This window comes from Corella eumyota, chromosome 5 (genome assembly GCF_963082875.1).
Source record: "Corella eumyota chromosome 5, kaCorEumy4.1, whole genome shotgun sequence".
NCBI lineage: Eukaryota > Metazoa > Chordata > Ascidiacea > Phlebobranchia > Corellidae > Corella > Corella eumyota.
In genome coordinates, this window is record NC_137494.1 from 1652055 (window position 1) to 1679100 (window position 27046).

The window sequence follows — 27046 nt, forward strand, 5'->3', positions numbered from 1 at the left end:
AAAAAAATTAGGGCGAATTTTTATTTTGGCCAGTTGGCCTTTATGTGACGTCATATGCATATATAATTATAAGTTGATATAAAAAATTGTAAAAAAAATTTATATTTTAGATTTTAAATTCCATTTACTATAACAACTGCAGTAACGTAACGAACCTATTTTGAAATTATTAATCAAAAATATTAATATTTATAAAAGTTATAGGCATATTACATAAAATTTGCCAAATCTTAAAATCCAAAATTAATTGCCTTATTAGATGCGCACTTGTCTAACTTAAATTCCAGATAAAAAAATTTGCAAAAAAAATCTAAAACAAAAAAATAAGGGCGAATTTTTATTTTGGCCAGTTGGCCTTTATGTGACGTCATATGCATATATAATTATAAGTTGATATAAAAAATTGTGAAAAAAATTTATTTTTTAGATTTTAAATTCCATTTACTATAACAACTACAGTAACGTAACAAACCTATTTTGAAATTATTAATCAAAAATATTAATATTCATAAAAATTATAGGCATATTACATAAAATTTGCCAAATCTTAAAATCCAAAATTAATTGCCTTATTAGATGCGCACTTGTCTAACTTAAATTCCAGATAAAGAAATTTGCAAAAAAAATCTAAAACAAAAAAATTAGGGCGAATTTTTATTTTGGTCAGTTGGCCTTTATGTGACGTCATATGCATATATAATTATAAGTTAATATAAAAAATTGTGAAAAAAAATTATTTTTTAGATTTTAAATTCCATTTACTATAACAACCGCAGTAACGTAAAAAACCTATTTTGAAATTATTAATCAAAAATATTAATATTCATAAAAGTTATAAACATATTACATAAAATTTGCCAAATCTTAAAATCCAAAATTAATTGCCTTATTAGATGCGCACTTGTCTAACTTAAATTCCAGATAAAGAAATTTGCAAAAAAAATCTAAAACAACAAAATTAGGGCGAATTTTTTTTTGGCCAGTTGGCCTTTATGTGACGTCATATGCATATATAATTATAAGTTGATATAAAAAATTGTGAAAAAAATTTATTTTTTAGATTTTAAATTCCATTTACTATAACAACTGCAGTAACGTAACGAACCTATTTTGAAATTATTAATTAAAAATATTAATATTCATAAAAGTTATAGGCATATTACATAAAATTTGCCAAATCTTAAAATCCAAAATTAGTTGCCTTATTAGATGCGCACTTGTCTAACTTAAATTCCAGATAAAGAAATTTGCAAAAAAAATCTAAAACAAAAAAATAAGGGCGAATTTTTATTTTGTCCAGTTGGCCTTTATGTGACGTCATATGCATATATAATTATAAGTTGATATAAAAAATTGTGAAAAAAATTTATTTTTTAGATTTTAAATTCCATTTACTATAACAACCGCAGTAACGTAACGAACCTATTTTGAAATTATTAATTAAAAATATTAATATTCATAAAAGTTATAGGCTTATTACATAAAATTTGTCAAATCTTAAAATCCAAAATTAATTGCCTTATTAGATGCGCACTTGTCTAACTTAAATTCCAGATAAAAAAATTTGCAAAAAAAATCTAAAACAAAAAAATTAGGGCGAATTTTTATTTTGGCCAGTTGGCCTTTATGTGACGTCATATGCATATATAATTATAAGTTGATATAAAAAATTGTGAAAAAAATTTATTTTTTAGATTTTAAATTCCATTTACTATAACAACTGCAGTAACGTAACGAACCTATTCTGAAATTATTAATCTAAAATATTAATATTCATAAAAGTTATAGGCATATTACATAAAATTTGCCAAATCTTAAAATCCAAAATTAATTGCCTTATTAGATGCGCACTTGTCTAACTTAAATTCCAAATAAAGAAATTTGCAAAAAAATATAAAACAAAAAAATTAGGGCGAATTTTTATTTTGGCCAGTTGGCCTTTATGTGACGTCATATGCATATATGATTATAAGTTGATATAAAAAATTGTGAAAAAAATTTATATTTTAGATTTTAAATTCCATTTACTATAACAACTGCAGTAACGTAACGAACCTATTTTGAAATTATTAATCAAAATTATTAATATTCATAAAAGTTATAGGCATATTACATAAAATTTGCCAAATCTTAAAATCCAAAATTAATTGCCTTATTAGATGCACACTTGTCTAACTTAAATTCCAGATAAAAAAATTTGCAAAAAAATCTAAAACAAAAAAATTAGGGCGAATTTTTATTTTGGCCAGTTGGCCTTTATGTGACGTCATATGCATATATAATTATAAGTTGATATAAAAAATTGTGAAAAAAATTTATTTTTTAGATTTTAAATTCCATTTACTATAACAACCGCAGTAACGTAACGAACCTATTTTGAAATTATTTTATCTCTATAAACCTTTATTTTAAATATTAATCAAAAATATCAATATTTATAAAAGTTATGTGCATATTACATAAAATTTGCAAAATCTTAAAATCGAAAATAAAGCGTCTTATTAGATGCGCACTTAGGTTAAAAATTATTTTTTGTTTTTTAATATTTAAAATCTTGTAAGACTATTAAAAGAAACATGAGTTTAAATATTATCTTTTTTTTATTACAATAAGATTTTTATTTGGTTAAAAAATTGAAGAATTGATATTATCTTACTTTTAAGTTTTTTTTTTTTGTTGTAACATTTTTGTTTAATCACAATTAATTTTTATGCTTTCAGTTACTCGGCTTTTTAAATTTAAGTTAAAAATAATCAAATGATTTCAAACCATATTTTATTTATCAGATAAATTTAGTTAAAAAATTTTCTTATTTTTAATTTTCTTATTTTCGCCAGATTCGAACTGGGTCCAACTGCTTACTAGTTCGCCACACTACCTGTTAAGCTAACGGTGAAGTTTGAAACCAACGTTTATTTACAAACATAAACATATGATATGTGATGTCAAAAACAAAAAAAAAATAATAATTGGAAATATTGGTTTCGAAAATATGAAAATCGAATTAAATAAAGCATAAAAGATGCTCGCAATGTTCATAATCTGTCTTAAGGTCGCATTTTATTGTAACGGCAACTTTTGACAAAGCTGTAAAGCAATAATATAGATATGATAAATCAAAGCAAACCTTTTTTTTAAAAGTTGTTTTTAAAAATATGTTTATGACGTTATTGCGACTATTGTCATAATTTAAATTTAGAATCTGAAAAATGTTTGTTTTTTTTAGATTGGCATATGAATAATAATACATGCATATAGCATTATGTGGTCAAATATTGGGCTACTTCAGTAATTCTTAATAACACTTCGTTTTCTATCTAAAAAGTTTTTTTTTATAATTCAACAATTTTTACAAAACGTATCAAAAGTTTTTTTTATTTTATTTTAATGGGTGCTTTCGAAAACGCGATAAATTATACAAAACATATTGGGAATATTAATAAATATTTAATGGTTTACCTTATTCGTTTCGTTGTTTTATTTTATCACTAATCTTGAAATTTGTCGTTTGATTTGATTTCGTATTTTTCCGATATGATTTCAGATCAAATATCCAGTTTGTTTATTCCGTAATCAGGTGTAATTATGACGTATCATTTTCTTCTATCGGTTATATTAAAATAATGTCTCATCTACAAAACAAAGTTTAAATTTTTAATTTCAGTAAGTTCAGTTAAGATTGCACTTTTGTTAACCTAATCAATGTAAATACAGAATCTAGCCTGAATTTTCTATCAAATCTGCTTTGTTAACAACCCTTAGTCTAGGAACTCGTGTTACAAATGATGACGTATTCGCATTTTTTTCTTTTTGCTTTAAGCGAGGCACTTTAACTAATCAGCGTTTTCGCACAATTAAGGAATTAAATTAGGATTTATTAGTACTAAACTAACGGGTTTTCTTCTAAAAAAAACTTGTTTTGAAATAAGTATATTATTTTCAATTTTTTTTACGTAAGCTACTACGTAAAAAATATTTTTAAACAAATTTATTTTTTATATTCATTATTTTTTTTAACTGGGTATACATTTGAAGTACATAAATTATAAATTGACAATTTTTTTACTTCTTTTTTTATATTTGTAAACACGCAAGGCAGTGTAAAAAAATGAAAAAATACCCAAAGTGAAGATATGTAGTTAAAAATAAAAAATATAAAAAAAGAAATTTTGATTCAAAAAAAAAACTATTCAATACGTGAAAGTGTGAAGACGGTTAACAAAATCAACTTAGTTTGCTTAACTTATTTAAACCAAGATTAACATTTACTTAATACCGAATAATGTCATTTTAAGCACATCCATGTTAATTTAAAAAAAGAAACTTATTTTGAATAGAGCAAAATAAAAAAAAAAATAAAATTCCAATTCTTTTCCAAACATATTTAGTTGTTTAAGCTTATTTCAAAAAGCTATATAAAAACATCAAAAACAAACAAAATTTAAAAAATATGACGTCATTAGCAAAGTTATGACGTCACCACTATGTTATGACGTCATCATCTTAAAGTCGACGTATCGAAGGGAGTTAAAAATAAAGAATAATCCGTAGACGAGGTTGACATATTCTCACACGAAGAAAAGTAATCCGAATATTTCTCTGAGGTTGAAAAATCTTTTGGACTTTGAACAACGATGGAAGGTTGCTTCAGTGGCACGTGGCGATGGTGGCTTGAGTCGGAGGACACACTACTGTTACTACTCTCATTGAAGGTGGGTGACCCTCGTAAAATCTTGAAATAAAAAATTAAATTTAAAAAAACATTTTAAAAATAAACAAAATTTTACCAAAAAAATAAAAATTTAAATAATAAAATAATCGGACTTAAAAAAAGAATAAATACTTACTTCTAGTGTGTGCCCTAACGTCGTTTCTTCTGCAATTAATCGTTTGAAAGACTCAGACTCGGTTTGTTCAGGTTCGGGGTAGTTTAAATTTGAAATAAAATCATCTCCTGATTTGGAAAATCTGAAAAAAAATTTCAAAATAAAATAAATAACTCTAAAAGTAATAAAAAAAAACGAAAATTACATATTTTTAACCCTATTTCAGTAAATTAAACATATACAGTGTTAAATCAAACATATCCGAATTGCACAGTGTATTTGATATTAAAATACTTGAAAAAAATAATGAAATTCTAAACTTACAAAGTTGTTAGTTGTTTATGTCTTTCATTTTTATTCAATAATCTCCGTTCTAACTGAATGGTTTCAAGTCTTTCATAAATTTTATCCATTTTTATAAGCTGAAGCATCTGGGCTTCTCTTTGAGCTGCTCGTTCGTTCAACGTTGCTTCGATCAAACTCCGTGCCTGAAAAAGAATTGTTGAGTAATTATACAAATATAGTAAAAGAAATGTTGTTAATGTCATACCCTAATTTATAAACAAAATACTGTCTAAATAGGGTACTACATAATGGTTAACGTGATAATGCGAATTTGGAAGAAATTTTAGAATATAGGGACTAGATAATAATGAATATGGTAAAGTGAATTTTAATAAAATTGTTAAACTTTTTGCACTTATACGTATTTATTAAAACATAAACAAACATATTTATGTATGATTTACAGTGTATATTGAATATAGTGAGAATTCAGTAATAATTTCGTTCTACTAAAACTAGTTTTTTGGGGATTTTGAAACATTTTTTTACTTTTTTATTTTTACTTTAAAACATTTTAATATTAAAAAACGGTAAAACTGATTAAAATAATTATTTTGCATCTTAACACGAAGATAATTACTTGAGACTTTTATCAATGAATCGTTAACATTTTAGATAGCTTGTATATTAACAACTTTACACAACAAACAATTAATTTAATTACTACCTAGTTATATCGTGAAGTCGTTGACAATAGAAACAATTATAATCAAATATCAATTTCTAATTAAATCAAATTTTAAAACTTTTTTGAATTTTATAAGAAAAATCGGATTAAAAATAATGTTTTAATATATTTAAAAACTTCTAATTGGGATTTTAAAACATTTGACAAATTTACATATGCTTAATTTAAACTATTTATTTTTAGTGACATTTTTTACACCTTTTTAAATTTGTTATCTTTATTTTATACCGTTTAAAAAGTAGTTAATTAGGGCGTTATTTCCTTATTTAAATTTTGCTTAAAATTTGTTAATTAGTGTTGTTTTAAAAAAAAAATTTTATTTATTTTATAATTTTTTTTAAATTTACCTTTTTAGCGTTTTGTAATTTTTCGAAAGTTTCGAAAACTTCTTTCTTTTTTCGAAACACTTCTCTCTCACTCTCTCTCCTATGATGACGTTCCAACCTTCTCTCACATATCTCACTCGTTTTCGCGCTCATACCTGATTCAAAAAACAATAAATAATCACGTGATGTAATTTGATATTGTTGGGTAACAAATCAAATTGTTTTTTTTAATGAATTGATTTTTTCTTTGTAAAAGAAAGACGTTAAAATTCAAAAACGGTTAATTTGATTGAAATATGATCCATTTTCGTTATAGTTTAAATGTAAACAAAAACAGGTAAAAAACTAAATTTTTCACTAATTAAAAACCAAAGATATATATTTATGCCCTTAAAAATGTTTTGTTTTACAAATATTTTCTGCAATTATATTTTTGAAATAATATTTGAAAATATAAGCGTATGAAATATGTCATAAATTAAGGTAATTTTATTGGATAACAACAGGTTGTCATAAAACTATACGTTTCTAATTGTACTGACTTGAATTATGATGACCCTATATATATAATTTTATACAATTTTTATTTTTAATGTTTTAAAAAACACGCAAATTTTGCGTAGTATCAAAAAAAATTAGGCATTTTAAATTTTTAATATCGTTTTTTACGTATTTTAAACATAGTTTTAAAAATTTATAAATTTTTACCTGTTTCGTCCATCCTAACAATAATGTTAATCAACGAAATCCAAGATTGGGTTGATTTATTATCTAATGTTGCAAACTCATATTCATCAGTAATTTTAAATCCTTCTTTTTCAACAATTCGAAATCTTTGTTTATGTGATGAAGAACCAGGTAATGCCTACAAAAATTGACAAAAATGTTTAAAAAATATTTAATTAAATGATATAAAACATATAGAATAACTGCATAAGTATATAAGGAAATAATAACATTAATTTTAAAATTTACAAAATTTGTAAAGTTATATTATTACCGAACTGTTTTAGAAATATATAATTAACAAGTCAAAGTTACAATTATGATAAAAGTTTGCTTGTTAAGTTGACCTATGCTAGTTAAACCCTAATAAAGCATATATAATTACTTAAATACAAAGCATAACTAAAGAAAAAAACAACATTTAATGTTTTGTAACAACGCTTAAAACCAGTAAAAATACAAATTTAAGCTAATAATTACAGCTTTAAATACTTAAAATTTTTAAACACTAAAATATTGCTGTTATGTTATAATTACCGGTTTCAACAACGCGCTTAAATTATAATAACTACTACCGAATATTACCAGCATATCTAAACTGGTTAAAAGTGCTTTATAAAATCTAAAAGTTAATATGTAGATAAAGTGTTTAGTAAAATTAAGACCGGTTTAGATTTGATAAACACTCGACAATGACATTTATTTTTTCCCGCGCGTTAATTAAAATAGCACCGGCATTTTAAGTAAAAGGTTACACCTGTTATCGTGTTTTGTAAGAGAATTAGAATACACATATCAGCACAAAAGTTCAAAAAATTAATTCAGTAGGTCGCAAACCCAATTTTCGGTTACTTTTACGTAAACTTGATATTTTAAAAGTTCTATGTTGTTACTGTTATTATAGTATTTAGGCTTTATAAAATACACATACCCGTCACCAAATACACAAAAAAAAACAGTAAACTATGTAAACTACATCCAATAAAACATTCAATTAGTGTTACCTCGATATGCATATTTCCATTAAATTTGATCTCAGTCTTAGCATATTGGCAAAGCAAAGTGGTATAACAAGTTAACTTGGAACCATGTAACACTGACCATCTTTTTCTCCATATATCTGTGCCTTGCTTGCGGACTAACAACCAACCCTGTAGAAATATTAAGTTGATAATATTGTTTATAATATAGTTAGGACCATATGGTTTTGACATTACGAAATTTTGTAATTGTTATGATACGAAATTTTGACATGGTATATGATAACCGGCAGCGTGGCGTAGTGGTAGGAACACTTGCTACACCACACATAAGGTCGTGGGTTTAATCCCCACTGATTTTATGCTGTAGTGCCCTTGAGTAAGGCGCTATAAACGGTATAAACTCCTGCTGAGCCATCACTTAATCAGCTCTATAAAATATCCCAAACTGTCACAGGCAACTCGAGACTGGGTCGGAGTAACTGATGTTACTCTATGTTTAAGTCGTCGCGCATTCGACTTTCCCACATCGAGGATAAATATATATACAACAAAAATAAATGAATAAACACTCTGTGTTTACTGTATAAATTAAAAAAATAAATTAAAAATAAAAACATGATTAGATTAAAGTTAAACTTTCATTTTCTATTTCCTTTCTTAATCGTATTAACCTAATTGTCGGAAAATTAAAACTTATAATTTATCAGGTCATCTTTTATGAATAAGTTTTGGTTTTATAATCTCCTAAACGCGTTAAAAAATATTAAATTAACTGGTCAGAACCGGTTTTAAACTTACCGATTTCATGACTTTACAATATTCGATCAGACAAAGTCGTTGTACGGCTCTATAAAACGAATTCGTTCTTGCTAAATCTACGCCAATAACATCAGATATTATGGATAAAAACTGTTGAAAATTAACCTGAAAAATATAACATTTAAACTATAAGATATATCAAAATTATAACATAACTCCAAGAAAAACTAATCTTATGTAGTTATAAATGTTTTGATAAAATTAAATTGTAATTTAAAACGATTGAAATTGTAAAAACGATAATTTTTTCTCGGTAAAATAATAAAATTAAACCCTAAAATATTAAATAAATTTTACATATAATTATACTCCATTTTATATCTTTAAAAATATATAAAAAAAAGATTAAAAATAATTACGTGGACAAAGTATAAAGGCTATTAGTTGTTTACGTATTTTGACCGTTCAACTAATTACTACAAAAATAAATACAACGTGAACAGATCGTATACGTGTTAGTTACATTAGGTTAAGATATCGCTTTGTTATATTTTTTTAATTAATATCCATGTGGCTTAATATTGACACGTCAATTTGGATTTTTTTGTTAGGTAATAAACTTTTTATCAAAAACAATATTTAACTAAAGGCTACACAACATTTGTACTGTGAGTATATATAATACTAAAAAAACATCAAAAAGTAAAATTACAAATGAAAAAAACTTTAATTTAAAAACTTTAAAATATGTAAAAGCCAGTTAATATTTTACAAAAAATTGACAACCCAAGAAAACTTACCAATAAAGGAGCTGATGGCTCATAATAAGAATCCTGTTTATCAGAAGCAGAGTCATCAGTTTGCATCGACTCATTATCATGATTTGACCCTGACCAAGGAAGACCCAAACAAGCTGTTAATTTACGAAGAAATAACTCGGTCTAAAAGAAAAAAAACATATCAATAGAAACAGTTTGTTGGTCCAATTTATGCTTTATTTGAAACATTTTAGGTGCCATATTTTTTTAAATCATATATATACTAATAAGCAAACATTATATTTTTACTTAAAGTTATGTTAACATTAAACTTTAATTTTACAAAAATATGGTTTTATTACTTCATCTAAATTTAACTTAATTATAAAATAATTTACACTACTTTAAAATTTTTTAAAAGTTCAATATTAGTTCTTACTTCTTCATAATCCATGCTTGGAGGGTAAGTATCAGGTTCTGTCAGTTTATTAAAAATACAAAACAACCAGTAAATTGTTTCCGCTAATTCTGCCGGAACAACAGAGTCCAGGTTATCAACAAGGGGATTATTTAGAAATTTTTGTCTGCATAACGACCAACAAATTGAACTTAGTTTTACAGCATCTATTTTGTCGTTGTTGGCCAACGTTGTCTAAAAAAAAATATTTGTTACAAATTAATATCATCAAAAAAAAAATTTCGAATAGAATATTTTAAATCAAATATTACAATTTTATATGGTCATGCAGTAAACAAAATTTAATTAAGTTTTTATTAGTTTTGGTGTAACAAATAGAAAATTAAATTAAACTTATAAATTAGATAAAATTATTAATTAACATTCATATCTTGATACCGTATAAAGTATATTTATTTATTCAACTAAATCTTAGTAACTTTTGCTTTCACAATTGTCAAAAAAACATTTATTTTAGTCATAAAATTTTAAAAATTTTATTACACTTACCATGACATAATCTTTATATTTGTTGAATGGAACTTGTGCATAATTAATAAAATGTTTTTGGATGTTTGTGTCAGTATGGTCGTTACCAAACATTGGCGATAGTGCAGTTGACATATGCTGTAAAAACAAAAGATTGGAATTTAATAAACTGCATACCAGTTTATAACTATAATAACACTAAACTTTATAAGTTATATTAATAGATATAACATTGTTAAAACAAAATCTGAAACAGTGGTTTTAGTAAAACTGTTAATTAAACCACACTGATATAGAAGAATGGCATTGGCAATACAAAAAATCCATATAAATTACAAATATAACACAAACTGTTTAAAATTTTTTACATAATTTGGTTAATAGATGACAAACATTTAAAAAACAAAAGCAAATAATTACCAAAAAAATTGTCATAAATTTCTATTGCCAAATAATTACTGTGTACACAGTTTAAAATGTGCATTGACTAACAACAGGAAAAGGCTACTTAAAAACATTCAATTGCTAATTGTCAGACAGATACATATTGAAAGTGGGTTTTAACTCCCTTTAACAGACCACAAAATACATTTGAAAAGTTTTTGGTGACATTTTTCCTGTAAATCAAGTTCCAAAGTACATTTCATGTTACAACATGCCATAAATTTTCAATGAAATTAAAATGATATTAGTTCAATTACCACAACACAATTACATTTAGCAAAAGCTGACATAGCATTTATAATTTCAATCCAAATAGGTAAAAACACAAAACCTATTTATAGATTTTAAAGAAAAAAAAATAGTACCTGTGACTGCTTAAAAACTACACAAAAAATTCTACTTCTTTATAATAATTAAATTTAGTTCAAGAATCTTGTCTTACCATTAATCTTCCTAACAAAACTTTCCCAGATGCCTTTCCATCAAGTACAGAAAAGGCTTGCCATAATGGAGCAAACATAGTATCATGATAACATCTGTGATATATAAAATTATGTCCTTGTTTGCTTGAAATAGACGAACTATCGTCAGTTAAACTCCATGTACTGTGTAAATCTCCGCGGATACAGTTGTTGAGTACATCTGAGATATGAAGTTGAGAAACTAAAAAGTTAAAAAAATGGTCAATTTTTTTTATGTTATCAATATTAACATTTTAATTATTTTTTAATAAATCTGGTTTAAGTTTTTTTTTTACAACAACAAAAGCGATTTTTTGAATTCTTTTAAATTTTGCCAAAGTTTAAAAGTTAAAAATAGAATCAACAGTTTTGTGTATTGTAAATCAAGCTAGACAACTTATTCTCCTTATTTCAACCAAATCTTACTCATTATAGCTTACATGAGTCATCTGCCTTCATTATATGACCCAAAATTACGTAAGTAGTAACATGATTTTTAAATTACTTTTTTTGGTTTATTATAGAATTATTAAACACTTTTTTTATAAATGAAGTTAAGTTTTTTAAAACTTTAATTTGGTATTAAATATCAATTAAAGTAAATTACTATACACTTAAAATTAAGCCTATGTAATACACATACCAAGCTCAAAATAGTATATACTTAAAAAATCCAAAAGACATAAATTTTAAATTTTTCTAATTCTTTATACCATATATTTAAATACTAATTTAGTTAATAATCAACTTTAGTACAACTATACTGATTAAGTTTATATTAAAAATATAAATTTACCTAATACATCTTCTAGCTCAAAATTTGGGGTTGGTAATTTTACTTCTGCCATTTCATCTGCTTTTGCTTTACCAATTCTCATTGAAGACAACCTCCTAATGGACCTACTAGTTGTAGACCTTTTTCTTTGCATTGTTTATATTTTAGCTTTTTTCCCTACACCCTAAATTCTCTCCTTTTCTTCCTGTAACATAGAGAAAAAGGCGTCATTAAAATGAGAGAGTTCTATTGTATTGGTGTTATCACACAGTAGAAAGTCTTATTATTAACAGGTAGAAGTATATAAGTTTTTATTTGTACACTGCTGGAGTTTTGTTAAACAAGTAAAAAAGTGTAAAATTTATAGCAGGTTGTTTCATAACATAGCATGATAAATTTAAGTGATAATTTTAGTTGTTAATATTTTAATTTTGAAAAAATAAATTTAATTTAAATTACACATGTTTTTTATAGTAATGCAATTATATCAAAACCTAAATATTACATTAATTATAATATTATTTTACCATAATGATTACCAAATTGTTATCTAAACACATTGTAAGTAACTTAAGCTTTTATTGCTTCACTTTATTAAAGTTATTATATGAATAAACTGTCTTAAATCATAGTTTCTTTGATAACTAATAGCTAGCAAAAATTCCCAGTTAACAAATATTTTTTGAATACAACTACTAAAACATTAAATCTCTAAATTCTAACATCTGATATTTAAAAGTATTTTGTATTAGACTCCAGAATACATTTAAATCCCTATCCAGACCTGTTAATACTAAAATTAAGAGCAGTTTAACAGTTTGGTGCTAAAGGTCTTTTGTGTTTGCTTTACTAATTAATATCAAAAAGGAAGGATATAATTAGATGGCTGCATAGGCTGGGCCAATTTCCTGAATTCAAATCTAATAGAGAATATAAATGTTTATTTAAATACATCTTTAATCTTATATGGGATTTTAGAAATCTAATTTATTTTGGATCTATAGAAATTTAATTTTAAATGTAAAATAAACATTAGCATAATGTAAATCTATTGATCTTTTTAGTTTATTTATCCTAATCCAGTATAATAAATAACATATCAATATTTTTGGTATTGTATTATGGATGTTCTCATAAAAAAATGTTAAATTAATTTATTTTTTGTACATAAATTTTAGATTAAATTTTGTTTATTTACATTGTTATCATTATACAACATGTTGTATTTTTGTTATCTATATAAACATGAGATAATAGCTACCATGTTATCTTAAAACATTTCTTTGTTTTTAAAAATTCTTTTAATTATATTTTCTGTTACAACAATAAAATATTATAGTGCTTCTGTTATCTCTAAAATAATAACTTGACTGTTATAAAAAATAAAACTAAAAAATATAAGAATAATGAAAGTTTAATAATATTTAATAACTTGAAACTATTTTTTTTTAATTTAAAAATTTTAAACTTTTAATCCATGCTCTACTATATATGTAACTACCTACTAACAACTTATGCAATTTTAATTCTACTTTTCATTTTTCCTGACTCTCCAAACTGGCTTTTACTTCTAACAAATGTGTTAAAACTAAAAACTATAAAAAAATAGGAGAAGGCCTACTTTTCACACCTCATTTTAAGCCATAAACTTCTTTATATGTAACACCTTTTAAGTTAAAACTCCATCCAGCTTATCAGTTGGACTAATGGCCTAGTTTTATACAATAAACTCATAAAACTTTAGAAATAAAGATAAGACAGTAGCCATGCTGTCTAAACAATTAAACTTTTACTTTAAATTCTTCAGATTTAAAACAGTGTGTTTGCATTATACTTGCACTTGAAGGGTGTGTGTAAAAATTTAAAGTTTAATTTCTTTTGTAGTTGTTTAGTGAGATTGTAGACTAATTAAATACTCATTTCCATTTTTGGCTATAGCCTGTCAATATTGACTTAGACAAAAACTTTGAATTAACTAAATATAATCTTTTAATCAGGATATTGTTACAATATCAAATTTTTATCAATTATCATATTTAACTAATTACCAAATATTATAATTCATATTTAATACCCTATAATTTTTAATAATTTAAGCTAAATATAATTTTTATAACATATTTATTTTGACCTGCTATCTTTAAATTTACAAAATACAATGTTACATTAAGAATATTTGATAAAAAACCTTGTTAAATTATTGTTCCAAAAGTTATGTATATTTCAAAGTCTACTAACTAATGTCTGGTATATAATGTTCCTAAAAATGCGAACAAATTTCCGAGAAAACCATTACGTGCTGCTTAAAACACTGCATTACAATTTCGAGATAACACCAAAAAAGGAAAAACACAGAATTTTTCACTTACTATTAAACTAAACTAAAATCTAATGCATAATTCATTTTATAAACCATACCACAGAATCTTATAACAAAATAAACCTACAAACGCATTCAACATAAAAGAATTTAAAAATCTTGCTTTTAGACTTACCGAGTAATCTGATTGCAAGGCTGTAATGATGTTACGCAGTTGGCATCTTTGAAACAGATTACTTCACTTCCTTTTGCGACAGACGTGATTGTATGACATATCACCCACTAGTAGTAATGCTATACCGAGTGAACTAAGTGCTGGTTTGGTCTGTAATATAACACATTGTAATAGGTGGGTATTGGTTTTAAATTAAGTGTTCTCACCACATAATGCTTGGTTTGGTCGAAAGAATTTTCTTAAAATGATACAAAGAATAAACCACAACTATGACGTGCAAATATAATGTGGTATATTCAATTACCTAGAGTGATGGTTTATTAAACAATAAGAATAAACTACAATCAATCATATTTTTTAAAAATAATTTCCGGCCAAATTAAAAATCAAATTATAACCAGTTTTGGCACAATATTTTAAAACAATTTTTTAATAAAAATTTGATAAAAATTAATACACTTACTTTTTATCGCAGATATTACTTGAATATAATTCAATTTGTATTTCCTTAGCTTAGATAAGCCAGATATGCATATTGCTTGCCAAAAGTCTTAATCAGTTTTGACAGGAACATTGTTTAATCAAACAACATTAATCAGATGTCAATGTAGTATGTGTGAAATATAAAGTGTTAATATACATTTTTGTCTTTAGTAGAATTTATAGACCAAATACATTGTTTGTCTATTTTAAAAGTTGTTGAAAAAAATTGTTTTTTTATCAATTTTTTGATTAAATGTCTTTATGTGTTTTTGCTTTAGTTAAAGAACCAGTAGCGTTACTAGGTGTACTTAACGACTTAATAGCGCCACCTAGGTGTTCCAAATTTTCAAGCAAAGTTGACATATTTTTCTGCTGTAACTCCAGCCCTTCTGTAGAGTCTTCTAAACCCTCGTAACTAACTTGACTGTCGAGACCAAAATGTTGGCGAGCCAGTTTTCCCTGCAAGTTTCGTATGTCTTCCATTTGTTGGATTGCTTCTTCACCACCAAATGCCCTGAGTTTGCCAGCTCGAAATGAGTTCAATAATCCCTAAAAAAGTTAAATACAATTTTATAAAAAATCGTGACAAACAAAAAAAATATTTTGATAATTTACTCAATTTTAATAAAAACAAACAGCACAGATAGCTGTGAGGGCAATGTAGAAAACTACAAGTGTTTTAAACAGCAACGCTTAATATTATATAAACTAGATGATGATCTTTCTTCTGGTTGGCATTTTAATTGTTGTAACAGGGTCGCAACTTTTAAGCAATATTTGCCGGATAATTTACCAACACACCACAACCAGCAGTTATATTTATTTTGTAGGCTTATTAATTAGGCATACATAAATACAATGTCCAATAAGCTTTATTATAAATGAGTATATTTTGACTAAATATCATAAGAGTAATACTATTAAAACTTTAAATATTAACTCACCAATAAATCTTGTTTCATAGATTGAATATCGGCAAGTTCCACCAAGAAAGAACAATTTGAAGATGGGGATGGCTTGCTCTCTTCAACTATTTTGTTAAAACTAATTTCACTCGGCTTTGATGGAATTTGATTCATATTTGAAGCCATTTTTAAATTTAACTAATTCCTAAAACTCTGCAGTAGAAAAATAACGTTATTACTTCAATGAAAAAAAACTTTTTTTATAGAAATTTAATTAACTTTAACACAATACAACTCAAAATTTAAACTGAACTTTTGCAACATGAAAAATAGCATTATTTGAATAATTTTACCTAACAATAAATACAATACAGTGGTATTTAAATGTTTAGTACTTCTACAGAATATAATGCACCTTAAGTCAAAACATTTTTTTTTTGTTTAATCTAAAAAGTTAAACCATAAAAGTATAAATCAAATTATTTAATATCTAAATACATTAAATATTTTTGGTTAACTAATGCTGTTACCGTTTTATGATTGTTAACACATTATAATAAAATGAATAAAAAACTTTAATATTTATTCAAAAAAATGAAATAAAATCACTGCATGTGTAACAAAGAAAATATTCTTTTTAAAAATTAACAAAATCCTTTTTTTTTACTACGTGACATAATTTCCAAGCAATCCCGTGCCTTTAAATCCCTCCTCTGGCTCTGCTGTTTTCCTTGAATCAAGTAAAAGCGATGGATCTTCCATGTTTGGAGAGTCCTCCGCCATTAAAATTGTGCATCCAGGAACAATATTTAAGCTCCCTATCAGTGCATCATCATCAGTTAAAGATTTCCCATCCAACCAGAGGTTTTGATCAAAAGGAGGGACCGCAAAATGTAGCATGATCTTGATTTTTAATTCTTTCAGAGTAAGTTTTGATGAAATACCGGATAATTTTTTCTCACCCCTAACACATCTTCTGGAACGCGATCTTCGTTTTGATCCCCCATTTTCTTCAACATCATTGCTTGAACCACTAAAAATGAAACCATTTTCCAGCCCCCCTTTTTGGATTTCCTTCATTGTCTTGGAGGACTTTATAACAAAAATATCGGCATTTTCGTAGCTACATAAACGTTTGTAACGCTCTAATCTCATTGCTTCCATACATTCAAAACAAAGTTTAGGATTAAAAGTAAAAGAAATGTCACATTTTCGCTTTTCATGTAAAGGTGATTTTGTGAGTGAAATATTTTGGTTCGATTTAATTAGCACAGAAGGTTGTTTGTCGTTAACTTTTTCTGTATTGGCAATCTCAGGAACAGTTAAGTTATTTTGCTCTGAAAGTGTGACATTATTGATATTTTCAGTTGTAGTATGCTGGTTATTAAAAGGAGATTCAATTTTAAAATCTGAAACAGTTTCAATTGTTTTTCCAGTCTCAAGCAGTGATTTATTTTCTTGTTTTTCAAGATGAATAGAATTTTCAATTTTTTTCACCACAACAGAACAAGGAAACGTTGTGGTTTTTATCACAGAAATGCTGTAATCCACATAAAAACAAGAACTAGTAATATAACTCCATTCTTCCTTAGTAAGCAACACACATTGTGGAGTATCATCATCTAGGTTGCTATCAGGTTTTAGTAGCTCAACAGGGTTGTATTTAAGCATGTTATGTTTGCATAAAAACATCTCATTTATAATTTCGATGACAGGTTCATTTTTAACAGGATTTCTTACAAACTCTTTCCAATCCTCCACAAAATCAACATTCACTAAATAATATTCTTGTGTTAATTCACTATTCTGTATTGAATCTTGAAGCCGATGGTAGGTGGTTCGATTCCTGTTGTGGTAGAGTTGTAATAATTTTGTTTTCTGCTCAAGTGCGAGAGCTTTCTTGGCAGCAGTGTCTTTTAATTCTTCAACAACTGCGCTCATGCAAAGGTGGCACATTCCCGAGCTCTCAACGGGATATGTTTTACATTTAGGAAAATAAGATTTCAATATTTCCCACACTTCTTCAGGTACAACTTGGAATACATTGTTATGAGTGGTCAGGTTTTGATGCTCACATAATAAGTCAGAATTAAAAACAAATTCATCAATATCAGTTTTAGAATTATCATCTGCTTGTGGGTTATCACCATTGGTTGTAATTTCCTCAGTTGAATTATTAGTCTTAGTTTGATATTTATCCAATATCTCCTTCAGAGCTTTTCGTTTCCATTTTCTCATTGACTGGCGACCAACATAATAACCTTCATTGTTATTTTCCCCTTCCTCTTTGTTACTTGTTTCAAACAATTTCATCAGTTCCATTACTTCTGTACTGTCCTCATTTAATTTCTTTTTATGCTGTAGGAGCAAACACCTTTGTTCGACACATTCAAAACATATTTTTGCATCTGAATAACATTGCAACAACTTGTATCGTTCAATGACCAAATCTCCCGCTGATTTAGGAACATATTTCATACTTGTAACTTTGTCTAAACTTATTTTGTTGTGAGGACAGAAAAAGTTTTCAAGTTTCTTATCAAGTGATTCACAAATTTTATTCGGATGGAGAAAGTTTTTCAAGGCAGCTGTAGGCAACCAAATGTGATCGTTACTATTCCTCTGTAGATCTTGGATGAATAAATTCATACTTTGATTATTTTCAAGCGTTGTCTTTTTCTGGTGCTGAGCATTTTCCTGTTTTTCTTTTATTTTCAGTTGAAATTCTTGATTGTGTATATCCACCAACCTTTTAATATTCTCAGGAATTAAAGCTGAAGTAACACTAGTTATAGAAGACACCCTTGTATAGACTAACATGTAAACATCTTTAGAGGAATATATTCCTTTGGAGAGTTTTTGTTTTTTACTTGGTGGTTTTTCTGCGGCAACAATATCATCCCAAATGTTATCTTCCCCTTTGTGGTTATCCAAATCTAATTTCTTTCCACTGTTCATTTTAACAACAACTTCATCATTAAATTTATACCAATCACCGTTAACAGAGTTTAATATATGAGCTACAAAGTGACCAGAACAAGCGCTATACCCACGATGTAATAACACAGCAGACAGTTTATATTCAAAGTTTTTATTATTAGTTGTACTTGGATCTAACAGTGGTGTAAAATCAATATGATCTGGAAAACTTAAATTGGTGGAAATTTTTTGTTTCTGTTGAGCTGATCTATTGTAAACAAATCGAAGTAGTTGTAAGCTCAATGTTTGTGGCAAAGATTTTAATACAATTTTTCTAACAGCGTCGCGTTTACACATGCACACTGTACAATGATATTGATTGTCACCGTTTAATTTTTCCTCTTTTAAAAACTCTTCAACACAACTTTTTAATTCCTTGTGGCCTTGGATATTTAAATCAAGTTCATAGAACTTAGCTGAAGTTTCAGTAGTAGTGTTACATGTAGTGCATTTTGTCACATAAGCGTATTCACCACAAAATTGATCCTGTATCACTTTATTAAGAGTAGGATTAGTCTCCAAAACACCCATTAATAACTTTGAAAATTCTTGTGCATCTTGCTGAAGATCAGTTGCAAGACCGAGACAATTTATAAACGATGTTGGGTCAACAGATTTACAAACACTGTCCTGTAAAAGTCCAAACATTAATTGCAACTGCCCCGATAGAGTATGTGGATAATCTCCGGTATTTTCAGGCACTTGTAAGTTATACAAAGCATTTCGAAATGCAATATTATGAAACCAAAGTTGTAGATATGTATTTACATAACATGTAGCACCCAAGTTTTTTAAACCAACTAAATCGCCAGATTTTTTCATTTCTGATGCAATTTCCTTAAAGATTTTTTGCTCTTGCTGTTCAGCTGATAATGAACAAGCATTAAAATTGATCCAGGCAGCTTCACCGAGTCCTTTAAGACATCTTGGATTTCCAGCGCAGTTTTTGCGACAGTTTTTGCACTGCGGTAGTTTTAGTCTGTATGCAGTCTTGACATGATTCTCGTTGATATTTTTTGAATCAGTTTCTTCAGTCCATTGCCAGACTTGAGACTCAATTGATTTTCCAAGTGAGGTCTTTTTACCCATTTTTGGTAAAAAATAAACAATCACAGCATTTTAGTTTAAGAAATTAACCTTAATATTGTTTATCAATTCTGAAGTTTACATGACACTAAAAATATAAAGAACAGTAATTCTTTAACAAAAGTATTACATTTGCTTTATTTTGACAATTTATCAAGCAAATTATAATAAACACTTGATCAATTTAAAATAAAAAATATGCAAAATAAACCAAAAAAAAAATCGCGTCTGATTTATATATTTATTTAGTAGATTTTTTGTTTTTGCTGTTTTGGCCAAAAAATGAAGTCTTACCAGCCTTAAAACTAACATTAAGCTGCTAAGGTTCTCTCGTATATAATAATAATGTCTCATTATTGCTTTAAGTACCTGATTTTATTAATTTTATTGATTAAATCTAAGTATAACCAACGTTTAATTTATTTTTGCAGTTTCGTGTTTTTTGACAAGTGACGTCATACGTCAATGTAGATGTAAATATAAATTAGGGTTCTTTTTCCGGACCAGGACAAACTATCTTAGGTAAAAACCAAATTAAGTAGTAATGTATTAGTTAAATAAAACTTTTATATAATTCACAAATAGTTTTTGCCTGCCACATAGGATCTGTAACTTGCATTAATTGGCACTGCACACGGTAACATAAAGCAGATTGCCTGGCGTTTGGACATTTAAAAAAAAAATAATTTAAACATTTTTAAGCTATTTGTTGTCGACAAAATATACTAAAAAAAATGTTATATAAGCAATTAATACAATTTTTTGATCAAAATAATTGTATTCAAAAATTTTCAAAAAAACCTAAAACAAATACCAGGTTACCATAAAGATAGTAACGGTTGTCATAGAGACAAAATGTCACAGAAATTGTTAGAATTTAATTTTTAATTCCTTATCGAATTATAAACTGTGTGGTTTGTTTATATCTAAGCATATGCTTTATCGCCTTTTCTATTGTTTATATGTTTGCAGATAGTGTATATTCGAATTTTTCAAGTTATACAAAAACGAAAAGTCGTTAATTTTTTCGATTTTCAACAGAACTTGCAAACTTTTAAATAGAATCCATAACTTTTGTAATAAGTTTAAACTAAAGACCAAAAATGCCTCCAAAAGCAAAGTCCGTAAAGGTACGTTTTTAAAAACAATGTTTTAGTTGTTGTTTTAGTTAAAAAATACCAATATTTTTGTTGTCTATATTAACTTATTTTAATAATTTAATTTATATTTGCAGGGGCCTGGCTCAACAGTTGGTACAAAAACCAGCAAAATAATGAAAGGGGCTCGCAAAATGAGGGTATAAAATAATTTAAATTAATATTTTTTAATTAAATTTTTTTTTTATTCATCAAAAAATTATGTTTGAAAGAGTTGCCTCTAAAAACTAAAAATTTCTTATAATATAACTTCTAATCTTACTTTTGTAGGAAGATGATGATATGACTGAGTTAGGCGACCTTGGCGATGAATATGTTCATGGTCGAACTTTAGTGAAACCCGACGATCAACTTGACCTTTCTGAGACTGAATTAAAAGAAGAAATCACCAGAATTTTAACAGCTAATAATCCACATGCACCTCAGAATATCGTCAGGTTCAATTTTAAAGTAAGTTAAGTTTTTAGGTTTTTCTATAGGCCTTTTTATATCACCTATTTTGTTTTATTAAAGGCTTATTCTTTAAAAATTAACAATAAAAATGTAAATCTAATTCAAGAGTTTTTTTATAGTTTATTCTTTAGATTAAATATTCTGTTTTATATAAGTCTAATTTTTTTGGGTTTGACAAATAGAATGTAAAACTAATGTGAGATTTTTCTATATAATTTTTGGATTCTGTGTTATAAGACGCCTATACTTGATAAAATAACTAAAGTTAAACTTTTCTGTTTATTTCTATATTTTTTTTTACAGGAAAGAACTTACAAACAAACCTCCAGTGTTGAACAAATAGCAATCCACTTTGCCCTTGATGGTAACATGTTGCATAAGGATAGTGATGAGGCCCGAAGGCAAAGAGCTAAGGCTGGAGCTGGGGAAACAAAAAGGTTTAAAAATATAAATTAATAAAAATTGTGTATAAAACTTTGGCCAACAAAAAATTCTTGTTTTTAAACAAAAATGTTTTAAATTTTATTTTAATAAATCTTTTTTTCTACTTCAGTGAAGTTGCTCTTAGTGAGGTGGGAGAAGAGGAGGAGAAAGGAGAGGGAGAAGAAGGAGATAAGGAAGAGAAAGAAGAGAGTGCTCCTCCTCCAAAGAAGGAGTCATTGAGGAATCAGTTTAACTTCAGTGAGAGAGCATCACAAACTTTCAACAATCCATACAGGGTAAGTTACTAAGTTTGAAAATAAAAGTTTTATTTTAAAGAATTGAACTTTTTTGTTTTGTGTTTAATTATTTTGGATACAAAAGGATGATTTAATGACTCAATCATATCATAACATTTGTTGCCTCGACTTAAGTCTTAAATTAACTTTTCCAGTGTGGAATAATATAGATTATAATTGCCAGATAAATAACATGTCATCTGCTTTTTGGCTCAGCAAGAGTTTGTACCATTATTAGTAGGATAAAAGGAGTGGTAATCTAATCAATGCTCTATGTTGTAAAGCCAAGTGTTTTGACCATTATGCCATGCTGCCGTTTATTTTAAATGTCATAAACTAAACAACTTATTATTTTAGGAACGTGGAACAGCAACTGAACCCCCACCAAGATCTAATTTCTCTTCAACTGCAAATCAGTGGGAGATATATGATGCTTATTATGAAGACTTACAGAAACAGGTTTAAATTTCTACACATATATATTTGCCTTTAAAAAAAGATCAAAGGCCCATTTAAAAAGATCACTACTAAAATTGCAAACTATTTAACCTTTCTTAGGAGAAATTAAAGGACAAAGCCAAGCAAGTTCCAGCCTATAAAAAGGATGATGACAAAACAAAGAAGAAGTTGGTTGCCTTGGAAACGGTTTCTGATGATATTTCCAGGGTTTCTAAAGCTGCAAAGATTGTTGGTAAATATGAAATAAATATTAGTTTATTCCAAAGAAAGGAAGACTTAAAAATTTATGAAATTATAAAACCAATTTCAATTGAAATGTATTTCTGTTACAGAACGTAATAATAATTTTTAAAAGCCATATTTTACATTTACAGAAATCATAATACTGGCAGCGTGGTGTAGTGGTAAGAACACTTGCTACACCACACATGAGGTCGTGGATTCACTCCCCACTGATCTCATGCTGTAGCGCCCTTGAGTAAGGCACTATAAACGGTATAACCTCTTGCTCAGCAGCGTAATTATCGTGCAATTATAATCTATAATATCCCAAACTGTCACAGGCAACTTGGGACTGGGTAGGAGTAACTGATGTTACTCTATGTTCAAGTCGCGTATTTGACTTTCCCACATCGAGGATAAAGATATATACAGAAAAAAAAAATAATAATCCCGATATTAATTCCTTTTTCCAGAGAGAATGGTAAACCAAAACACATTTGACGACATTGCCCAGGACTTCAGTTATTTCGAGGATGCATCGGATGAGTTTAGAGACCAGGAAGGAACATTGTTGCCACTGTGGAAGTTTTGTTACGATAAAGCTAAAAGATTGGCAGTTACTTCACTTTGTTGGTGGGTTGTGGGTTACATTTATTAAAAGAATTAAAAACTTGATCTAAGTAAAATTTCATGAAAAAACTAAAATATTCATAACAACTTTACATAATAAAACTAATTGGACTGTATATAAATGTATGTAAGTGCTGGCTCAGCAGGAATTCTTTTATAGGGCCGTACTCAAGGGCGCTACAGCATGAGAGCAGTGGGGATTGAACCCACGACCTCGTGTGGTGTGGTAATTGTTCTTATCACTACACCATGCTGCCGATTTTAAATTAAAATACCAACTAGGGGCGGGTTCATCTAGTCACAAATAATTTAATAATGCTTTAAAAAGTAAACTAAGTACACACTGCACTTATTTTTCCAGGAACCCCAAGTATTATGATTTGTTTGTTGTTGGACATGGGTCTTATGACTTCACTAAACAAGGAAGAGGAATGTTGTTGTTCTACAGTCTTAAGAATCCCTCTCATCCGGAATTTGTTTATTCAACTGAGAGTGGAGTTATGTGCATTGATATTCATCCAATCTATCAGTAAGATAGTTGTACTTTTTTTATACCTATATTTTAGTCATTGTTTTAAATAAAGGTCTAAATTTAATTTACACTTTTTCTATGCAAGATTTATACTATGACCTAAGGTTCTAAGTTCAATCCCCACTGCTGCTATGTTGTACTGGAGATTGGAGTTTTATAACAAAAATATATCACTAATAGACATTCATTCTGATGTTTTTAGGTATTTGGTTTGTGTTGGTTTCTATGATGGCAGTGTAGGAGTTTACAACATCAAAAACAAGAAACCCGGTCCAATATACAAGAGCACAGCTAAAAGTGGAAAGCATACTGATCCAGTTTGGCAGGTAAGGCTGTATGTTTAATGTTTATAGATGCTATTTTGTGATCCTTTTTGCTTATGTGTTAAACCTGTATTATGCTTATAATTTGTTTTAACTTTGGTGTTTTAGGTGAAATGGCAGAAAGATGATCTCGACAACAATCTTAATTTCTTTTCTGTGTCTTCTGATGGAAGGGTAGTTTCATGGACCCTTGTTAAGGTAGGTTATTATATATTTTACTTTTTATTGAAATAAATAAGCCAATACCCTGCTTAATATTGGAATTTTAATTTTCGTAATATGATTGCAAATATCAACAAATATTTGTCCATGGTAATTTACCCGAGCACCAAAAATTGGGTTTTAATATTTTGTAGGTTTGTAAATTGGACATAGCTGCCTAAGCCTCATTATATATATATATGTACTTCTTGCCTATGTTTGATATAAGTAATTAAACAAATATTTGTTAATTAAAGTACTATTGATATTCCTTCAGGATGAACTGATTTACGCTGATGTAATCAAGTTAACAGTTGAAGATGTGCCAGCTGAAGGACCTGATGGCACCCAGCTTCAACTATTAGGTTTTTATACAGTTTTATATTTTATTTAATAATACTAGTTAACCCCCAACTAATATTTGCTGGTGTAAATTTAACCAGGCACCTCAACTTATCTATTTTAAAGGTCTGTAAATTGGACATACCATTTATATAAATTTTGGACATACCATATATATAAATTTCAGCCCTAAGTTCCAATATATAAAGAGTGTGCATTTGTAATTGATTAAAATTCCATTAATCTTTCCAAGCATTTAAATAAACATTTTTTCTCAGGTTGTGGTACTTCATTTGACTTCCACAAAAAGATCGACTACCTCTTCTTAGTTGGAACAGAGGAGGGGAAAATACACAAATGTTCGAAGGCTTATTCGAGTCAATTTCTCGACACGATTGATGCTCATCACATGGCAGTTGACGCTGTTAGATGGAACCCATTCCATCCTGATATTTTTATTTCTTGTTCTGCTGATTGGACTGTAAAAATATGGGATCATAATTACAGGTATTACAAGATTAAGGTGTTGGATATATTTTAAAGGGCCATTCTACATTTAAATCAATGTATTAAATAAGTTTGCCATTTAACCCTTTACATTACTACAATATTTATGGTTTAGTGTTGTTCTTTTTAATATTATGTAAAAAACATAACAATTTCACAATAAAATATCAATATTGGTCGTTTAATTGTTGACAATGAACTCCTTTTTATAGAAATCAAGCAATGTTCACTTTTGATTTGAACAGTGCAGTTGGGGATGTGGCTTGGGCTCCTTATTCATCCACTGTGTTTGCTGCAGTTACAGCTGACGGAAAGGTAAAAGTTAATAGGACCTTAAATTTTTATAATTTACCATCCGTTTTACTTTTATTCAACCCCTTATAACAGGATTTTTGCCAGTTATTTGGTAACAAATCTAATAAGCAACTACTAGTCGATAACCCTCACTACAGACAGGATTTTATTGTTGAAATACAGTTGCAACTAATATTTGTATTTGATTATATACTTGTGCCACAAACAGCAGCTCTTTTTATTTTGCAGGCCTATGAATTGAACATACAAATATATATTGTCCACTAAGCTTTATTAAATATAGAAAATTTCTAGCGAATATAGTAACATGATTTTAAAAAATTTAAAATTTAAGGAAAAAATAATGTAACTGAGACCCTATAAAAGTTCTTTTCACTTTAGATCCATGTATTTGACTTAAATGTGAACAAGTATGAGGCATTATGTGAGCAATCGGTTGTTCAGAAGAAAAAGACAAAGTTAACCCACGTTGAGTTTAACCCCATTCACATGATCGTTATCGTGGGTGACGAGAGGGGTTATGCTACAAGTCTGAAGCTTTCACCCAACCTCAGAAAGGTTCCAAAGGTAAAAAAACATTAAACCTAATGCTTTACTCATGTACTTAAAAAAGGAGTTAGATAGTTAAAATAATTGCTTTATATTAAGTTATTTAAAGGCTGTGTATAACTGACTGTTTAACTTGTGTTTTCTGTGTAAATTAAAAAATGAAGTTTTGTTTTTTTAGGAAATAAAAGCACTATTCCTTGTCTATTTTAAAGTAGATGTGTTATATTTAGGACATTATATTTTCACTGATACATACTAATATTATGCTAGAAAACAATAAAATAAACTAATAACTTCTACAGAAAAAGAAGGGTGAAGAATCGACTCCAATTGACCATGAAATTGAGATTGCAAAACTTGATAAAATACTTGGTTTGGTACGGGAGCCTGACAACAAGGACAGTAAATAAATTTCAAAGCATTTTATATGCAGATTGTTAAATACAGAATTTTAAGACCACTTTAGTTTGTATTTTTGTTGTTGTTTCACCTCTGAATGTTTTAAATGAATATATTTAGTTTTATACCACATTTGTTTTTATTTAACGCTTGTTTCAAGGATTTTATCGCATAAAATCAATAAAAATTTAAATGCCTAAGTTGTTTAAGTCAGCTAAAAACTTAGCAAAAATAAAAGATAATGAAAGGTGAG

At 27.5% G+C, this 27046-nt stretch overlaps 4 protein-coding genes across 4 annotated transcripts; 1 reads left to right on the top strand and 3 right to left on the bottom strand.

Annotated features, from left to right (window-relative positions):
• Positions 1-4100: 4100 nt before the first annotated feature.
• LOC145752194 (switch-associated protein 70-like) lies at positions 4101-15241 on the bottom strand. Its single transcript, XM_082568427.1, has 14 exons — positions 14996-15241; positions 14533-14682; positions 12059-12242; positions 11244-11464; positions 10379-10495; positions 9851-10063; positions 9454-9594; positions 8693-8818; positions 7916-8062; positions 6894-7050; positions 6207-6340; positions 5151-5314; positions 4848-4968; positions 4101-4732 (listed from the first exon to the last, which is right to left on the bottom strand). The coding sequence occupies exons 3-14, from the start codon at positions 12189-12191 to the stop codon at positions 4499-4501; spliced, it is 1908 nt and encodes a 635-aa protein (XP_082424553.1). The 5' UTR covers positions 12192-12242; positions 14533-14682; positions 14996-15241; the 3' UTR covers positions 4101-4498.
• A 23-nt stretch (positions 15242-15264) lies between these two features.
• LOC145752546 (coiled-coil domain-containing protein 28B-like) lies at positions 15265-16106 on the bottom strand. The gene is made up of 2 exons (XM_082568848.1): positions 15960-16106; positions 15265-15564 (listed from the first exon to the last, which is right to left on the bottom strand). The coding sequence occupies exons 1-2, from the start codon at positions 16104-16106 to the stop codon at positions 15265-15267; spliced, it is 447 nt and encodes a 148-aa protein (XP_082424974.1).
• Positions 16107-16295: 189 nt separating this feature from the next.
• On the bottom strand, positions 16296-20061 carry LOC145752083 (ubiquitin carboxyl-terminal hydrolase 48-like). Its single transcript, XM_082568289.1, has one exon. It carries the CDS (start codon positions 19986-19988, stop codon positions 16587-16589), a length of 3402 nt encoding a protein of 1133 aa, XP_082424415.1. The 5' UTR covers positions 19989-20061; the 3' UTR covers positions 16296-16586.
• An 871-nt stretch (positions 20062-20932) lies between these two features.
• On the top strand, positions 20933-26986 carry LOC145751936 (dynein intermediate chain 2, ciliary-like). Its single transcript, XM_082568095.1, has 16 exons — positions 20933-21115; positions 21220-21282; positions 21413-21592; positions 21899-22032; positions 22149-22314; positions 22672-22773; positions 22873-23005; positions 23469-23628; positions 23987-24154; positions 24360-24483; positions 24589-24678; positions 24959-25046; positions 25302-25530; positions 25743-25845; positions 26227-26412; positions 26697-26986. The coding sequence occupies exons 1-16, from the start codon at positions 21089-21091 to the stop codon at positions 26802-26804; spliced, it is 2061 nt and encodes a 686-aa protein (XP_082424221.1). The 5' UTR covers positions 20933-21088; the 3' UTR covers positions 26805-26986.
• Positions 26987-27046: the final 60 nt, after the last annotated feature.